A 19,965-nucleotide genomic window follows, 5' to 3' on the forward strand; every position below is an offset into this window, starting at 1 on the left:
TTAAAACTGAATCTTTCAAACTAGAAACAAAGTATATCTCTTCTACATTTATTGAAAACTTCTGGATTTCTGTACACTCCCTTTTAGATTTACTCCACAGCATTCTTCCTGTTGTTATTTTTAGTAAACTCTTTCCCATACTGCATACAGAAGAATTTTAGAATTTTAAGGGGCACCCGGGTAGCTCAGTTGGTTAAGTGTCCACCTTCAGTTCAGGTCATGATCCCAGGGTCCTGGAATTGAGCCCCCAATCAGGCTCCCCGTTCAGTGAGCAGTCTGCTTCTCTCTCATGCTCTCTCTCTCAAATAAAATCTTTTTTAAAAATTAGAATTTTAAATCATAAATGTGTAATGATCCTCTCATTGAATTATCTTTTCTCTTTAAAGATTTATTTATTTTAAAATATTTTATTTATTTGAGAGAGAGAGCACAAAAGGGTAGGGCAGAAGAAGAGGGAGAAGCAGGCACCCAGCTGAGCAGGGAGCCCCACATGGGGCTCAATCCCAGGATCCTGGGATCATGACCTGAGCTGAAGGCAGATACTTAAGCGACTGAGGCACACAAGCACCCCAAGATTTATTTATCTGAGAGAGAAAGACGGACATATACACACACACAGCAAGTGCAAGCAGGGGGAAGGGTGGAGGGAGAGAATCCCAAGCCGACTCTGCACTGAGCTAGGAGCCCATGTCCGCCTATCTAACAACCCTGAGATCTTGACCTGAGCCAAAATCAAGAGCTGGACACCTAACCAACTGAGCCACCTAGGTGTCCCTGAATTATCTTATTGCTCTAGTTTTTCAGTTGATTTTGTTGGCTATTTATTCTCTTCTTTAAATTTCTTTATTCTAATTGCACTAATCAGCACTTCAAGAATACTGACTACTCAGTATACAGCTCCAGAAATAAGTCTGACAGTCTTTACTTAAAAAAAAATCTAATGACACTCAACTGTATTTCAATTAAGAAAAGAAAAAAATCAGTCTGGGGGCACCTGGCTGGCTCACTTGTAGAGCATTCAACTTTTGGTTCTAAGTTCGAGCCCCAAAGTGGGTACAGAGATTACTTAAAAATAAAATCTTAAGGGGCACCTGGCTGGCTTGGTAGGTTAGGCATCTGCCTTCAGTTCGGGTCAGGATCTCAGGGTCCTGGGATTGAGCCCCGCACTGGACTCTCTGCTCAGCAGGGAGCCTGCTTTCCCCCCCACCTCTGCCTGACTCTATGCCTGCTTTGTGATCTCTGTCAAATAAATCTTTAAAAAAGAAAAAATCTTAAGGGGGCCCCTGGGTGGGTCAGTCGGTTAAGCAGCTGCCTACAGCTCAGGTCCTGATCCCAGAGCTCTGCATCAGGCTCCCTGCTCAGTGGGGAATTTGCTTCTCCCCCTCCCCCTGCTGTGCTCTCTCATGCTCTCTCTCTCTCTCTCTCTGTCAAATAAAGAAATAAAACCTTTAAAATAAACAAACAAACATAAATAAAATCTTAAAACAAAAAAGAAAAAATCAGTCTGGCTTCAGTGGCCAAAAGAAATAGCAAAAAATAATGATACTGATAACAGAAGATAGCTTATTGTAGTCCTGATTTTAATTAGAATGCTTTCATTGTTTCACCACTAAGCATTCTTGTTTATATATGTGTATTACCTTTTGATTAGGTATATGTTGATAATGTCAGTCTTTATTTCTTATTAAAAGTCTAAAGGAAGGGGCACCTGGGTCGCTTAGTCGGTTAAGCATCTGCCTTCGGCTCAGATCAGGATCCCAGGGTCCTGGGATCAAGCCCTACATCAGGCTCCTTGCTCAGTGGGGAGCCTGATTCTCCTTCTCCCTCTGCCTGCAGCTCCCCCTGCTTGTGCGCTCCCTCTATCTCCCTCCGTCAAAGAAATTTTAAAAATCTTAAGGAAGGAAGTTAGGCTTTTATATTATGATAGTTGTTCTGTTCTATTAATTTGGTAAATTATATTAAGATATGATCTGCATTTATTATTTTATCTAGAATTTCTGCCTCATGATTCACAAGTGAGGTTTTCCAGATACTATTTGTTCCTATTTTAGGTTTAGGTACCAATGTTATGTTGACCTCTTTCTTTTTTTTTTTAATTGGAAAGAATTAGGTTGGTTTGGAACAAATTAAGTATCAGCATCAACTCTTCTTTGAATATACTCAAGAAAGTGCCTGAAGTCGGTGGGAGCTCTTGTTTGCTGAGATGGGAGGCAGATGGACAAAGGAAGAAGTATAATCTCTCAATTTCTTTCATGGTTTTTAGTCTATTAACTTCTCGTTTGATCATTTGTATTTTCATAAAAACACACTTTCAGGAAGGTTTTCAGACAGATTAGCATCGAATTATACAAGCTCTTCTAAAGAAGCCATTCTACAATTTAAAAAGCTACTTTCTGGGACACCTGGGCTCCTCAGTCAGTTAAGTGTCTGCCGTTGGCTCAGGTCACGATCTCTAGGTCCTCTGATCAAGCCCTGCATCAGGCTTCCTGCTCAGCAGGGAATATGCTTCTCTCCCTCTCTCACTCCCTCTGCCCTACCCCACTGCTCGCTCGCTTGCTCTCTCTCTCAAATAAAAAAAATCTTTAAAAAAAGAAAAAAGTTACTTTCTAGGTCACCTGGTTGGCTCAGTGGGTTGAGTGGCCTACTCTTGATTTCTGCTCTGATCGTGATCTCAGGGTTGTGAGGTCAAGCCCCACATGGAACCCATCACTGGGCTGTGCTTAGTGGAGAGTCTTCTTAAGATTCTCTCCCCCTCCCCCTTCTTGTATGCTCATGTTCTCTCTAAAATAAATACATCTTTTTAAAAAAGCTACTTTCTCCTTTCCATTGTATCTGTTTTTTAATTCTTTTTTTTTAAATTGTGTTTTTGTTTTTTTAAGATTTTATTTATTTATTTATTTGACACAGAGAGAGAGAGAGAGAGAAAGAGAGAGAGATCACAAGCAGACAGAGAGAGAGGGGAAGCAGACTCCCCGCCAAGCAGAGAGCCCGATGTGGGGCTCAATCCCAGGACCCTGAGATCATGACCTGAGCCGAAGGCAGAGGCTTAAGCCACTGACCCACCCAGGTGTCCCTTAATTCTTTTTCTTTTCTTTTCTTTTTTTTTTTTTTTTAAAGATTTTATCTATCTACTTGACAGAAAGAGATCACAAGTAGGCAGAGAGAGAGAGAGAGAGGGAAGCAGGCCCCCTGTTGAGCAGAGAGCCCGATGCGGGACTCGATCCCAGGACCCTGAGATCATGACCTGAGCCAAAGGCAGCAGCTCAACCCACCGAGCCACCCAGGCGCCCCCTTAATTCTTTTTCTTAATTTTGAGTATGAGCGCTTTTTCTCCTGTTTCTTGATCTGGCCAGCTACTGAATCAACTATTTAAGTGAATTTTTAATTTTTTAAATTAAGCCACATGGACATCTCGTTCACACTGACAAATATTTGAGAGTATCAGGTTTTTTTTTTTTTTTTTTAAGATTTTTATTTATTTATTTGACACAGAGAGAGATATCACAAGTAGGCGGAGAAGCAGGCAGAGAGCCCGATGCGGGGCTCAATTCCAGGACCCTGAGATCACAACCTGGACCGAAGGCAGAGGCTTAACCCACTGAGACATCCAGGTACCCCGACTGTATCAGTTTTTAGGCTATACTCCTTTGAGCACAATTTTGTGTCCAGGTACCTTAAAAATTCTATTTTACTTCTTTTATATATCAAAATAATATATGGCTATAAAAATCCAAATATTAAAATGAAACAGAAAAGATTATATGTGCAAAGTATAAAGCAACTGCAGTCCTACCCCCTGAATAAATACCATTAAAATTCTGTGATCCTCTTGATTCTTTTTTTTTCCAATGCACACAGAAACATACACATATAGGGGCACCTGGGTGACTCAGTCGGTGGAGCATCTCACTCTTGATCTTAGGTTCTGAACTCAAGGTCATGATTTCAAGTTCTGCACTAGGCATATAGACTACCAACACAATATACATATATATTCTTCTACTAAAAACAAAACAAAAACTAAAACAAAGAGGATTATGTTATTACTACTACGTTGTAGCAAGCTTTTTATTCTCCTAACTTGATGTGCTCTGGCATCTCTACCCTGGTGTATATAGCATCCTCATTCTTTGTAACTGCAGTGCGATAGTCCATTCTTGTTTGATTAGCATACAGTTTGTACCCAATTTTTGCCATCATAAACAATATTGTTTGGATGTTTGACGTAGTGAACATCCTAGTGAACATGGATGTTCACTACATCAAACATCCTCATTGAGTGAACTTTCTCCACACTCAACAAACATTTCGGTAGGGGAAAAAAAAAAACCTCTAAACGGTATTGTGGTTAAAATGTATGAGTGATTTAAATCTTTAAACCTTGACAACAAGTGAGGATGAATGTTATATTTTTAAAACCTTTTAACTGAAGTATACAGAGAACATACAACTCACATATTTAAAATTTAACAATGAGGGCGCCTGGGTGGCTCAGTTGGTTAAGCGACTGCCTTCGGCTCAGGCCATGATCCCGGACTCCTGGGATCAAGTCCCACATCGGGCTCCCAGCTCCATGGGGAGCCTGCTTCTCCCTCTGACCTCCCCTCTCATGCTCTCTCACTCTGTCTCTGTCTCTCTCAAATAAATAAATAAAATTTAAAAAAAAATAAAATTTAACAGTGAATTTTCCCAAAGTGAGCACACACATAATCCACATCCAGATCAGGAAACAGAATAGTATCAGAATTTCAGACACCTCCCTTTGTGCCCCTATGTAATCACTACCCTCCAAGGGTAACCTCTCCTGACTTCCAACACTTTTAATTAGTTTTGCTAGTTTTTATACATTTAAAAAAAAAACATTTATTTGAGAAAAAGAGCGTGCACGCACAGGATTGGGAGGGTAGAGGGAGATGGAGAAAATCAATCTCAAGCAGACTCCGTGAAGAGCATGGAGCCCGAAGTGGGCTTGATCCCACAACTCTGAGATCACGACCTGAGCAGGAATCAAGAGTCAGATGCTTAAGTGATTGAGCCACCCAGGCATCCTGTGTTGTTGTACATTATATAAATGGAATCATACACAATATACCCACAGCTTCCAAACTACACCAACGGTGCCTCAGGAACTGCAAGGAATTTTAAATTTGAGAGAAATGATACTCGGTATCTGTGTTACACCATACCAACTACTAGATTGCTATATTCTTTTCAGTGACATCTAATCTTTGTTAATAAGCTGCATTTTCAGTGTTACTTACAGTAATAAGTAACATATAAAACTCAACATAGAACTGGAGCACCTGGGTGGCTCAGTTGGTTAAGTGTCTGACTTCAGCTCAGGTCATTATCTCAGGGTCCTGGGATCAAGCCCCATGTTGGGCTCCACACCCAGAGGGGAGTCTGATTGTCGCTCTGCCCTGCTCCCCACCTCCATACTCTTTCTTTCAGATAAATAAATAAAATCTTAAAAAAACTCATCATGGAATAGAAAATGAGGTGGTGGGTGTCCAACAAGATTCCAAGATTTGAGAAGTTGTACAGTGCTGAACATACACATCTCAGTGATAAGTAACTGTGTTATGGGACACCTGGGTGGCTCAGTTAGTAAAGTATTTGCCCTTAGGCAGGTCATGATCAGGAGTCCTGGGATCCAGCCAGACAGCCAGCTCCCTGCTCAGCAGACAGTTTCCTCCTCCCTCTCCCTCTGCCCCCTCCCTACTGCTCATGCTCTCAATCTCTAATAAATAAAATCTTAAAAAAAAAAAAGTAATCATGTTTAACAATAAAGTAAAAATACTATTTTTTCTTTCAACTTATGTGCATTATTTTTTAAATGGCTCTTGTTAGGGCACAAGTATTATTAGGTTGTTTCTACTACTTAATAAATAGAACTGTTAGGTATTTCTTTTGGCCTAGGAATGCCATGAACCAGCTGCTGGGAAGGGAGAAAGTCTGGGAGGCTCTGGTGTATATTCCTGTCACTGGCTTCTTATACTCAGTATCACTTGTGAGATTCATTCATATGGTGTCAAACAGTTGCAGATCATGCATTTTCTTCTTTTCTTTCTTTCTTCCTTTCCTTTTTTGCCAGGGGCTCTACACCTAATCTGGTACTTGAACTCACACCCCTGAGTTCAAGAATCACATACTCTACCAACTGAACCAGCCGGGCAATCCCATTCATTTTCACTGCATCATATTCGACTATGTAACTATTCCACAATTTACTTATAAATTCTATTGATGGACATTTAGACAGTTTATACTTTTCTGTTTTTATGAAGTGTTGTTATAAACATTCTTTTTGTGTGTGTGAATTTTTAAAATTTTCATCCCAGTTTAGTTTACATATATGTTAGTTTCAGGTGTATAATACAGTGACTCAACTTTTCTATATATTACTTAGTGCTGATCACAATGTGTATTCCTGATTCCCTTCACCTATTTTAACCACCTACCACACTCATCTCCCTTCCGGTAACCATCAGTTTGTTTTTGTTTTTGTTTTTTTTAAATTAATTTATTTATTTGACAAAGAGAGAGAGAGAAAGAACTCATGCTTGGAGGACGAGGCAGAAGAAAAGAAACTTCAGATTCCCTGATCAGTGCAGAGACTGACATGATGCTTGATTTCACAACCCTGAGATCATGACCTGAGTCAAAATCAAGAGTCAGGATGCTTAACGGACAGAGCCACCTAGGAGCTTCCAGTTTGCTTTCTATATTTAAGAATCTTTTCTCCATTTGTTTTGAATTTTTCTTTTAAAGATTTTATGTAGGTATGTATGTATTTATTGGAGAGAGAAAGAGAAGGTGGGGAGGAGAGGGACAAGCAGACTTTGCACTGAGCCCAACATAGGGCTGATCTCAGGACCCTTAGTTCATGATCTGAGCCAAAATCAAGAATCGGAGGCTCAACCAACTGAGTCACCCAGGCATCCCCATTTTGAACATTCTTCTTCTTCTTTTTTTTTTTTAAGATTTTATTTATCTATTTGACAGAGAGAGAGACCACAAGAAGGCAGAGAGGCAGGCAGAGAGAGAGAGGGAAGCAGGCTCCCTGCTGAGCAGAGAGCCTGATACTGGGCTTGATCCCAGGACCCCAAGATCAGACCTGAGCCAAAGACAGAGGCTTTAACCCACTGAGCCACCCAGGTGCCCTCATTTTGAACGTTCTTTTTCTAAGACTTTATTTATTTGACAGACAGAGATCACAAGTAAGCAGAGAGGCAGGCAGAGAGAGAGGAGGAAGCAGGTTCCTGGCTGACCAGAGAGCCAGATGTAGGGCTCTATCCCAGAACCCTGGGATCATGACCTGAGCCCAAGGCAGAGGCTTAACCCACTGAGCCACCCAGGCGCCCCTGAACGTTAAGTGTACATTTCTTGAAATGGAATTACTGTGTTACAGGGTATGTATATGCTCAGTTTTAGCAGACAATGCTCGTTTTCTTAAACAGTACATCAATTTAAATTCCCACTAACAATATATGAGTTCTGATTCCTCCACGTACCTAACATTTTCTTTTCATTTAGTCATTCTGAGGAATTGTACAGTAAGACAATTTCCCTGAAGACAAAATGAGGTTGAGTCCCTTTTTAAAAGCTTGATTGGTCCTTCGAATATACTCTTTTTAGATGCCTATTCAAGTTCTTTCCCCACTTAAAAAAATGGGTTATTTTTCATTTCCTTAGTATTAGTTCTTTAGATGCAGGATGAGTCTTTGATTAGACATATGTCCTACAAGTATCTTTTCCCACTTCTCCTACTCTGTGCTTGGCTTTTCATTTTCTTAATGGTATCTTTTCAAGAACAGATGTTATTGATCATAATAAAGTCCAATTTATCAAATGATCTTTATATTTAGGCCATTTTCTATACTATTAACTAATTCTTTGCTGACATAGTGAAGACTGTTTTCCTAAAAAATTTTTTCACATTTAGGTCAGCAAACCATTCAAAAATGATTACTGTGTATGGTGTAAGGTAAGGTCATATACTTTTCCCCCAAATGGATACCTGATTGACCAATACCATTAATTTGACCAATACCATTAACTTCCTTTCCCTCCTGTACCAGTGCCACTCTTATTGCAAGCCAGGTGACGATTTATGCATCAGTCTGTTTCTGGAATGTTTTGTTTCACTGGTCTATTTGTCTATCCATGTGCCAATACTGTATTAATCTTAACTGCTATGGCTTGATACTTGGTAGTGTGAGTTCTCCAGATTTTCTTTCTTTTTTTCCCGCATGATTGCCTTGGCTTGATTCTGCGTTTCAGTTGGGCATCTTTTGATGTTTACTGGCCATTCATATCTTCCCCCTCTATGAGCTGTCCAGGTCTTCTGGAAATGAGTTGGTTATTTTTTCCATATTGATTAGTATTTGATCTCTCTGTATTAGAAAATATACCCCTTAAAAAAAAAAGAAAAAAGAAAATACACCCCTTATCTGTCAAACATTGTCATTTCTATAGTCTTTAAAAAATGCTTACAATTTTCCCATTTTTTTAATGTACTTACAAGTATCAATTTCTTTTTCTTTCTAGGTTCTGGTTTCATGCTTAGAAAAGCCTTCCCCATGCCAACATGGCATTACAATGTTGGCCACTGTAACAGCGGACTCTGCCTGTTACATGACTTATTTTTATAATGTTTGACATTTTAAAAATTTGTAAAGTAGCTTAATAATTTTTTAAAGATTTTATTTATTTGAGAGAGAGAAAGAGCACACATGAGCAGGGAAGGGGCAGAGGGAGAAGCAGACTCCCCACTGAGCAGGGAGCCAGATGCAGGACTCAATCCCAGGACTCCAGGATCATGACCTAATCGAAAGGCAACCTCTTAACAGACTTAAGCCACCCAAGCTCCCTTAATAATTTCTTTTAAAAAGAAATTTCAGTCATTTCCCACTATAAGACACTGACCCAATAATTTATTGGTACTTTAAAAGAAGTTTTTATTTTTTATTTGTTTATTTGAGAGGTGATAAGGAGGAACAGAGGGAGAGGGACAAGCACACTCTGTGAGCTGAGCCTGGAACTCCACACAGGGCTTGATCTCATGACCCTGAGATCACGACCTGAGCCGAAATCAAGAGTCAGATGCTTAATTGACTAAGCCACCCAGGCACCCCATTCTGAAACTTTAATGATTTCATTTGCCATATTTAAATTTTTTTTTTGTTTTTAAAGATTTTATCCATTTATTTGAGCGAGAGAGAAATACAGAGCAAGGGTGGAGAGGGGCAAAGAGAAAGGGAGAGAGGGAATTTTAATCAGACTCCATACCAAGCATGGAGCCCAGTATATGGCTTGATCCCACAAACATAAGATCATGACCTGTGCCAAAACAAAGAGCTAAACACTAAACAGACAGCCAGCCATCCAGGCGTCCCAGCAATACTTAAATCTTTAATTGACCTGAAAGTCATTTTACTATATGGTGTGACATAGGGGTCTAACTTTTCTCTAAATAGAGATGCCCAAAATATTTTTATGTATTTCCCCAGTTAAAATATAGCATTGTCCCATAACTTTCTCATTTAAGAAAATTTTTAAAAAGATTTAATTAATTTATTTATTTGCCAGAGAGAGCGAGCGAGCGCGCATGTGCACGCACAAGCAGGCAGAGTGGCAGGCAGAGGCAGAGAGAGAAGCAGGCTCCCCGGCGAGCAAGGAGCCCCATGTGGGACTTAATCCCAGGATCTTGGAATCATGACCTAAGCCAAAGGCAGCGGCTTAACCAACGGAGCCACCCAGGCGCCCCTCATCTAACAAATTCTTAAATATGCTCTGATTTCTATCTAGACTGCTTCCTATGTTCTATAATCTATCTCTCTGCTGTTCTTGTGCCAATGCTACACTTTTTTTTTTAAAGATTTTATTTATTTGACACAGAGAGAGATAGCGAGAGAGGGAACACAAGCAGAGGGAGCAGGACAGGGAGAAGCAGACTTCCGGTGGAGCAAAGAGTCTGACACAGGGCTCAATCCCAGTACCCTGGGATCATGACCTAAGCAGAAGGCAGAAGCTTAACAACAACCATCCAGGCACCCCATTGCTACACTGTTTTAAAATATGTGGCTTTCTAATACACTGTACTATCTTGTAACGCACATCTCTCCTAAGTATTGTGCATCTTCGAAATTTCTTTGACTCATTTATTCTCATATAATCAATTCCCCCAGACGAACTTCAGTATTTAATCAGTTTCCTATACCAATAAAGTTCTGAGTGCCTGATTCATATATCAGATATATTCACAGCTTAAACTGAGATGAGCTGATATTATTTATAACATATTACTTTACCATCCAGAAATACACGGTATGGAGGGCTATTTATGGTTTTTTATGCCCCTACCCCATAGTTTAAGTTCTCAATTTATTAAGCCCAAGAGCTCTTTATATGAAAAGATTATTAACTCTCTGGTTGTCAAATATGTTGCAAGAATTTTTTTTCAATTTGTTAACAATTAAAAGTTCATCAGAAAATTAGTTGAAGCATTATATAGGTATACAACAGAAACATACATAGAAAAAGAAAAAATTAACTCTAAAGTTAATTTAGAGTTAACTCTAACGGTTTTCAGCATAAGACTTACAATTATAATAAAAGCCAAAATTGTTAAGACTGAAAATAGTAAGTAGAACATATTATGGAAACATTTTACCTAGCCAAAACTTAACTCTATGGCCAATTCTGTAATTGGAATAGGGCACAAAATAGACCGTTCAGCATTTTAAAAGATCATAAACTTCATTCTTTAAAAAACCCAGCCCTACATACCTCAATATTAATCAAAGCCATCTATGAAAAGCCCACTGCAAATATCATTCTCAATGGAGAAAAACTGAAAGCTTTTCCGTTAAGGTCAGGAACACGGCAGGGATGTCCATTATCACCACTGCTATTCAACATAGTACTAGAAGTCCTAGCCTCAGCAATCAGACAACAAAAAGAAATTAAAGGCATCCAAATCAGCAAAGAAGAAGTCAAACTATCACTCTTCGCAGATGATATGGTACTATATGTGGAAAACCCAAAAGACTCCATTCCAAAGCTGCTAGAACTTGTACAGGAATTCAGTAAAGTGTCAGGATATAAAATCAATGCACAGAAATCAGCTGCATTTCTCTACACCAACAAGACAGAAGAAAGAGAAATTAAGGAGTCAATCCCATTTACAATTGCACCCAAAACTATGAGATACCTAGGAATAAACCTAACCAAAGAGGCTAAGAATCTATATGCAGAAAACTATAAAGTACTCATGAAAGAAATTGAGGAAGACACAAAGAAATGGAAAAATGTTCCATGCTCCTGGATTGGAAGAATAAATATTGTGAAAATGTCTATGCTACCTAAAGCAATCTACACATTTAATGCAATCCCTATCAAAATACCATCCATTTTTTTCAAAGAAATGGAACAAATAATCCTAAAATTTATATGGAACCAGAAATGACCTCGAACAGCCAAAGGAATATTGAAAAAGAAAGCCAAAGTTGGTGGCATCACAATTCCGGACTTCAAGCTCTATTACAAAGCTTTCATCATCAAGACAGCATGGTACGGGCACAAAAACAAACACATAGATCAATGGAACAGAATAGAGAGCCCAGAAATAGACCCTCAACTCTATGGTCAACTAATCTTCGACAGAGCAGGAAAGAATGTCCAATGGAAAAAAGACAGCCTCTTCAATAAATGGTGCTGGGAAAATTGGACAGCCACATGCAGAAAAATGAAATTGGACCACTTCCTTACACTCAAAATGGATGAAGGACCTCAATGTGAGAAAGGAATCCATCAAAATCTTTGAGAACACAGGCAGCAACCTCTTCGACCTCAGCCGCAGCAACATTTTCCTAGGAACATCGGCAAAGGCAAGGGAAGCAAGAGCAAAAATGAACTACTGGGATTTCATCAAGATCAAAAGCTTTTGCACAGCAAAGGAAACAGTTAACAAAACCAAAAGACAATGACAGAATGGGAGAAGATATTTGCAAACGACATATCAGATAAATGGCTAGTGTCCAAAATCTATAAGGAACTTAGCAAACTCAACACCCAAAGAACAAACAATCCAATCGAGAAATGGGCAGAGGACATGAACAGACATTTCTGCAAGGAAGACATCCAGATGGCCAATAGACACATGAAAAAGTGCTCTACATCACTCCACATCAGGGAAATACAAATCAAAACCACAATGAGATATCACCTCACACCAGTCAAAATGGCTAAAATTAACAAGTAAGGAAAGGACAGATGCTGGCGAGGATGCGGAGAAAGGGGAACCCTCCTACACTGCTGGTGGGAATGCAAGCTGGTGCAACCACTCTGGAAAACAGCATGGAGGTTCCTCAAAATGTTGAAAATAGAACTACCCTATGACCCAGCAATTGCACTACCGGGTATTTACCCTAAAGATACAAACGTAGTGATCCGAAGGGGCACGTGCACCCGAATGTTTATAGCAGCAATGTCTACAATAGCCAAACTATGGAAAGAACCTAGATGTTCATCAACAGATGTATGGATAACGAAGATGTGGTATATATACACAATGGAATACTATGCAGCCATCAAAAGAAATGAAATCTTGCCATTTGTGACAACGTAGATGGAACTAGAGGGTATCATGTTTAGTGAAATAAGTCAATCGGAGAAAGACAACTATCACATGATCTCCCTGATATGAGGACGTGGAGATGCAACATGGGGGGTTAAGGGGATAGGAGAAGAATAAATGAAACAAGATGGGATTGGGAGGAGACAAACCATAAGTGACTCTTAATCTCACAAAACAAACTGAGGGGTGCTGGGGGGAGGGGGGGTTGGGAGAGGGGGAGGGGGTTATGGACATTGGGGAGGGTATGTGCTATGGAGAGTGCTGTGAAGTATGTAAACCTGGTGATTCACAGACCTGTACCCCTGGGGATAAAAATACATTATATATTTATAAAAAAATAAGAAAAAAAAAAAACAAAAAAAACAGCCAGCCCTTCAGGGACACCTGGGCGGCTCAGCTGGTTGGGCATCTGCCTTCAGCTTGGGTCATAGTCCTGGGGTCCCATGATTGAGTCCTGTGTCAGGTTCCTTGCTCAGTGGTGTGTGTGTGTGTGTGTGTGTGTGTGTGCTTTTCCCTCTTTGCCCCCCCCTGCTTGTGCTCTCTCTCTGACAAGTAAATAAATAAAATCGTAAAAAAAAAAAATCAGCCCTTCACTCTATTTGCTTTCACTTGGTATATAATTTTACAATTCCTTCTATTTATTTTTCCATTTATATACCTAAAGAGCACCCCTGGTTAAAAGCTATTCAGATTCAATAACATTATTTTGTAAAATATGGATTTTTACTGAGCCATCTATACCACCTGTCATTTTTAAAAATTTCATTTTTTCCCACCTGTCATAAAAAAAAAAAAAAGATTTGAGAGAGAGAGAGAAGGAGAGACAGCGTGTGGGGGTGGGGTAGGGCAGAGGGAGAGGGAAAGAGAGTCCCAAGCCCACTCCCTGGCAACCACAGAGCCAGAAGCCAGCTGGATCTCACCACCCTGAGACCATGACCTGAGTCGAAATCAAGGGCTGGCCACTTAACCAACTGAGCCACCCAGGTGCTCCCCACTTGCTATTTTTTAAAACACATTTTTTGGTGAACTTCCCTTCCGATATACATCAGCAGCCATTTCCAACTTCAGTTTGGCCTTCCAACACAGAACCACCACTCTTATCCCTTCCTCTCAGCTGATGATCTTCCCATTCACAACAACCATTCTTTGCAAACGTCTCTATGCTGATACTTTATGTCCCCAACACCTTCCATCCTATCTCAGAGAAGCAAGTATTCTTTCCCAACTTCAATTTAAGAACAGTACCTTAACTTATGCATGGTGAAGGAAGAGGAAGACTCATTAATTAATTCTCCTGTCCAGGGATTTTGCTTCATTCATTTCCCACCTCACTTGTACAAATGGACTCCCATTTCATTTTGGTTTCTGCCATTCAGCCAATAAATATACTCTAATGTCTTCCATTCTTTAAAAAAAAAAAAAATCCCTTTACATTTTACCCTTTCTATATATCAACACCTCTCTCCTTTCTCTTCCTTAGAGAGCAGTCAGCATGCCTACTTCATCTATTCATTCCATAACCCCATCTCCTAATAGTCCAAAGACTATGCCTTTGCCTGAAGCTACTCATAAAAAAATTAACACAGTTACATTGAACTACAACAATCAAGAGGATTAGGGTATTTTTTGGTTCCACAAGTACTCTAATTTTGTATGTGACTATGCCTATTGCTGGAAGTTGGGCCTGCTGAAGGAATCTGATAATGACTTTCTCCTTGGTTCTAAATTGGATAAAATTGCAAACTTGTAAATAGCCTTAAAATGTTCACAAATTGGGCAGGGGATGAGTATCTTATATTCATATGCATTCAAATGTTTATTAAGTATTTATATTTATGTACTGATACCACGTTTTAAAGTAAGAGAAGTTCCTTCTTCTTTCTATTTCCATCAAAGATTCAAGTCCAGGAATTTGTTCTATAAATGTCTTTCATCAATTACCTCAAAATGCAAAATCTCCTCAAGCAAGAAAGCAAGAACACAGAAACTAAATACTAAGTGTTAGACCTTGACTAAATTACTTAACTTTATCACCTTTAACAAAGGGTTATGCCCTACTCCATGGTTTACTTTTGAGAATTAAACAAGACAACACGTGTAAAAGCACTTAACACAGTTCCAGGCACATGTTAAATACCTTCCTGCACTTTAGCACACTGCCACACTTTCATCAGACATAGAACAATTTAGAAGTGTACTAAAAAGAAGCAATATTAAAACTCTGAATTTACGTGAAACAGAAGATGTGGCAAAAGCACCATCTGTTCATACTAATAATAATCTTCAAATGAAAAGCTTCAATCAGGAGCAAACGTTATTAGAAGATGGTCAAGTATACTCTGAGGGAATTCAAGCAGTAAAATTCAAAATTTTACTTGAATTTCCAATTATGTCTCTTAGGAGTGTAAAAGATTACATAAGATTTAATATAATGGACAGAGTAAGCAGAGGACTACAAAGCTGTAGTTTTCCCAGGCTGGGAAAGACAAATTTCAAATTCATCCTACCTTGGGAGGAATGAATCTTAAATATACAAAATTTCCTTAGATACATACAAAAGTAAATCAATTTATCAAAGGGATTTAGGATGAAGGGAGGTTTTCTCTACCCCAGGGCCAAATAATAAAACTAATAACCAAAATAAATCTTCTCCAAATATTTATGGGGGAAAAAAGCCATCTGAATTGTTAGAACTGGTGTAATGCAGCTGGATTTAGTAGAATGTAGCAAGTCAGCTGCTTTCTGAAAAATTATTCTGGGGTGGAGAAAGTGGGCAATCTTCCCAATAAAACAACTGCCACAAAACAGCATATATATATAAGAACATACACATCTGTTAAATATCAGTTTACGCTGTGTTCTAGCCAAGTTACTAATCAAGAAGTATTTAAGATCTAAAAAATAAGTCATACTCCACTTCTGGTCACATTTTGCACGGGTGGCTACTGGAGACTACTGGAGAGTTATCCACGCCGATTCAAGGCAATGAAGAATGAATAATAAGTCCACTGTTCACATTCAAATGTGCGGGGGGGGGGGAGGCTCCGAGTTCATAAAGTTCTCCTCCCTCTCCAAACATTGCAAAAATTGTCCACGTCTAAGACACTTACCCTTGAAACTCCTTGGAGAGTGACTTGGGAGACTTTGTTCAGATTTCTGAGGGGGAGCTATTCAGGAATGCTGCAAGATTGCAACTTTCAAATACATGAACATAATTTAAATTCTAAAGCATTTTTTTTTCTTTCAGGAAAAATTTCCCCCTTTCCTTTCAAACAGTTTATCACCACTCACATATTAACAAAATCTCCAATTCGACCCCAAGTATAAACAAAAACCAAAGCTTTAAAGGATATGCGAATAAAGCAACAACTATCGCCAGTAAATTCTCAACTCCCTCTCGATTAGGATGAGAAAGGAGAAACGAAGAACACGAAGGAGAAAAGATTCTTGGGATGAGGGGCGGCAAGAGGAGAAAGTAGGAAAGGCGGGTAAGAGCAGAGCAAAAAGTTCAGCTGATGCTGACACTTCATCTGGGTAAAGGGCAGAAAATATCCGAAGGCACAGGCTGGAAGTGAAGGACTGAGTGGGACGGGAGCAACAGAGGAAATCCACGCAAAAGGCCTACCCAAAGTGGGGGGTGGGCGGGCACAGTGTAGGAGGGAACACCAAAAAACGGGGAGTCTCATTAGGAAGAGATACCAATCAAGGCCCAAGAGCTTGAGACAGAGGACGTGGAGACAGGGTATTCCTACTGGCAACCTAGAGACCGCACCAGATGTCTCGGGAGGCGATCCTGCTACGAGGGGTGAGGGGTTAACAGCGAGGGTTCGCAGACGTGGAAGGGGGTGCGGCCCCCGGGGTTGCCGCAGGGGAGCGGAGAGCAGGCCCACCGCCCGTACCTTGTAGTAAACATCGAACTGGATGTTCTCGGGCAAGGAGCGGATGTCTCGGCGGGAGCGGATGTAGTTGTCCACGACAGCGGAGATGGCGGTGTTATACAGAGTCTCTGGGATCCACTCTAGTTCCACGGCCGCCATCTTCCTTCCCTCCTCCTCCGCCTCCTCCGCCTCCTCCTCCCGAAGGCCCCCGCCTCCCTCCGTAGCGAACTCCTCTGCGGCCCCGGAGGATTCGGACGGGCGGCGGCAGCCACGCGGGCACAGGGCAGAAGCTCACGGCCGCCCTGGCTCCTCCGGGGCGAGCTATAGGGCAGCAGTGGCGCACGCAGGCCCGGATAAACAGCGGGGCACGGAGCCAGGGAGCGCCAAGCCCAGGCCTCACATTCCGGGTTTGAGAGAAACCCGGGCTCCGTCCCAGCGCGGAGCTCTGCAGGGGCGGGGTTGCGTGTGCGGCGTCATGACGTCAGTGCACGCCGACGCGCTAGAGGGAAGGAATGCGGCAGGCGGAAAACTTGGGGAGAAGGGAGCCTTGATTGTTTCCACAGACAACGTACTTTCTTAGGGGGCCGGACTTGGTGGATGGGAGTGGGCTTTTTACACTGGGACGAGTAACTCTCTCCCGTGCCGAACTCCGCAGGCCCGTCAGTCCTTTCAGCAAATCGTGCCTCGGGAGTTCTTAGGCATGGAACTTTCTGAGGCTCATGGAAAAGTTTGGATCCTTTCATCACAAAAATACGCATTATCAGAACATTGAAAATCATGCATTCAGGGAACTGACGGGTCTAGACCCCCTCCCTTCCTTAGACTGCGGTCCCTAAGTCAAGTTAGGAACCTTCGGTCCGGGGACTAAGGGTCATTATGGGTCATATTGTATAACCATTTGCCTCGTTTGAACTTTTTTTTAAAAAAACCATATTTCTTTTTTCCAAAGAAAATTTATAAACAAACCCAAAAAATGAGAAAAAGAACTTCTTCTGTAGAAGAATGTGGTAGGAAGGTTAGCCTGATTATGGAATAACAAATAGTGGTGAGAAGAAAGGGGTTAATTGCTGGCTGTGTCAGGACTTAATGGAAGACAGAAATGAAGATTTCAATTTTCTCTGATAGGTCTAGTCCCAATCTCAGGGGATTATTGAATAATTAAGAGTACTTGTTTGAGCGCCCTTCCTCAGTCAGCCTGAACAGCTATTTATGTAACTTAACTTTCCAAGTCGGCCATCTCAAGAACTTTGTGCAGTATCTTTCTGCTGTGGAGTTCAACAAGGAAGTTACTGGCCATCATTGATGACACTGTCTCATAGTCACTCTGTAACCATGTAAAACCCAAAGACAATAATGATAATACGTCCTGATATTTAGAGCTAAAGGAATCGGAATTGGTTCTTCCAGTTCACCCTGGTATTCCTATGTTGAATGGATACATAATTTGGTAAAAAAGAAGTACACTTAGGGGTGCCTGGGTGGCTCAGTCAGTTAAGCGTCTGCCTTCAGCTCAGGTCATGATCCCAGAGTACTGGGATCGAGTCCCACATTGGGCTCTCTGCTGAGAGGAGCTTCTCCCTCTCCCTCTCCTCCCTGCTAGTGCTCTCTCGGTCAAATACGTAAATAAAATCTTAAAAATTAAAAAAAAAAGATGTACACTTAGTTCTTTTCTCAGTCTATACCAATTCTATAATCTATGAATCTAAGACAGATATGGTTGGCCTTAAGGGTTACAGACTAAATAAGTAAAAAACAGAAACAAAAAAACAAACAAGAGCCCACAAATGCCCAGTTACATTTTAATTTCAGATAAACAATGAATAGTTTTTCATATAAGTATGTTGCATGCAGTAGTTTTACATACCCATTTCAAGTTACTCAAGCACATCAGTTCCTTTGGCAAATTCTGTATCAGTAATTCTTAGATCTTTTGAAGCTGTTTGGACCTTTCCACAAGTGTGTATAATTATCCATACGTTATCCATGCAAATATTGCATGGGACACTTATACTAAAAAATTATTCATTGTTTATCTGAAATTCACATTTAACTGGGCATTGTGTTTTATCCAGAAACCCTACCTCAAGGGATCCATGAATAACCTGAAATTGAATGCAGATGTTCTAGGACATTTTGGCTGAATCAGGACCAGGGCTCAGTTCCTATAAACGGGTTAAGCTGTGTCAGACACACTTATTGATTGCTCTATGGACCTTAGATGCTGTTGGGCAGAGTTAGACATCCAAAAATGTGTATAGAGGGATCTCTATGGACAAAAAGGCCTTTTGATCCTTTCTTGTTTTGAGATTGAAAGCTACTAAAATGTGTGTGATGGTGTGGGAGGCCCTGACTAAGGGCGGATAGATTACCTGAAAGGACAGGACCCCTGAGAATGAAATGTTGGAAGAGTCAGGACCAATAGCTGGCATCAGTACAAAGGACTAAACATCTAAGGGGAGAATTAACTTCAGAACAAGAACCCACCTACAGGTCTGAGCCATCAAGGACTGGCTTACCAAAGAAACCAGTGGAAATTAGACCATTTTTGTTGTACACTACCATCAACTGAGGGAAGAAAGGTTCTCTCTTGAGCTCTAGGAAATCAATGAGTCCCAACGCAACGGGGATTTGAACTCACTATATAAACACCGTCTTTCCATATTTTGTACAACAGCATAGCATCTGAGTTTTCAGTGGACCGGGTCAGATCATAAAGGGGCTTATAGGTGATGCTAATGGCCTCGTACTTTATCTTGGAGATGATAGGAAATCCTTGAAGGATTATAAACAGGGAAGTAAAAAGATCAGATCTGTGTGTCAGAACCAAGGCAGCAATCATATGTGATGGTAGAGTCAGAAGAAGGTCCAGAATCATGCACTCTTAGCTATGGGAAGGGAGAATACAGGGGAGGTCAGCTAACTGTCTTGACCACCTATACATTTTGATGGACAGAGGTTCTTTGTATTGCAAAGTAAATCCCCTTTAAGCCTTGGTAGCCTCAGATCTGGTAGGAGACCTTCTAGCATACAGAGCTGTATGAGGCCTGAACCTGGTCCAAAAATATTCCTAAGAGGCGGTATACATTGTGATCATTTTTAAGTTGAAATTACTCCCTTAATCAAGATGTGGAATCTAAGTACCTTCCTTTTGGTTTTTTAGTTTTGTTTTTTGTTTTTGTTTTTAAAGATTTTATTTATTTGTTTGAAGGAAGAGTGAGAGAGAAAGATCATGAGCAGGGTGAGGGGCAGAGGGAGAAGCAGACTCCCTGCTGAGCAGGGAGCCTGACCTGGGGCTCGATGCCAGGACTCCAGGATCATGACCTGAGCCAAAGGCCTTCCTACCTTTCTTTGGGGGAAAAAAACCACACAGTTGGTTGCATTGCAAAATATCTACTTCCTTCACACTCAATTTTTCAAAAACATTCACTTTAGTTTGTTCCTTTTTTT

At 40.6% G+C, this 19,965-nt stretch overlaps 1 protein-coding gene across 1 annotated transcript in view; it reads right to left on the bottom strand.

The window, feature by feature from the left end:
- The window catches only part of APPBP2 (amyloid beta precursor protein binding protein 2), a 59,597-nt gene extending 42,637 nt beyond the window's left edge, over window positions 1–16,960 (bottom strand). The window contains exon 1 of the mRNA XM_045985592.1: window positions 16,540–16,960. Coding sequence (XP_045841548.1) covers window positions 16,540–16,677 — 138 coding nt within the window. The 5' untranslated portion in view covers window positions 16,678–16,960. The remainder of the gene's footprint in view (window positions 1–16,539) is intronic.
- Between the last annotated feature and the right edge of the window lie 3,005 nt (window positions 16,961–19,965).

This window comes from Meles meles, chromosome 18, assembly GCF_922984935.1.
Source record: "Meles meles chromosome 18, mMelMel3.1 paternal haplotype, whole genome shotgun sequence".
Lineage (NCBI taxonomy): Eukaryota > Metazoa > Chordata > Mammalia > Carnivora > Mustelidae > Meles > Meles meles.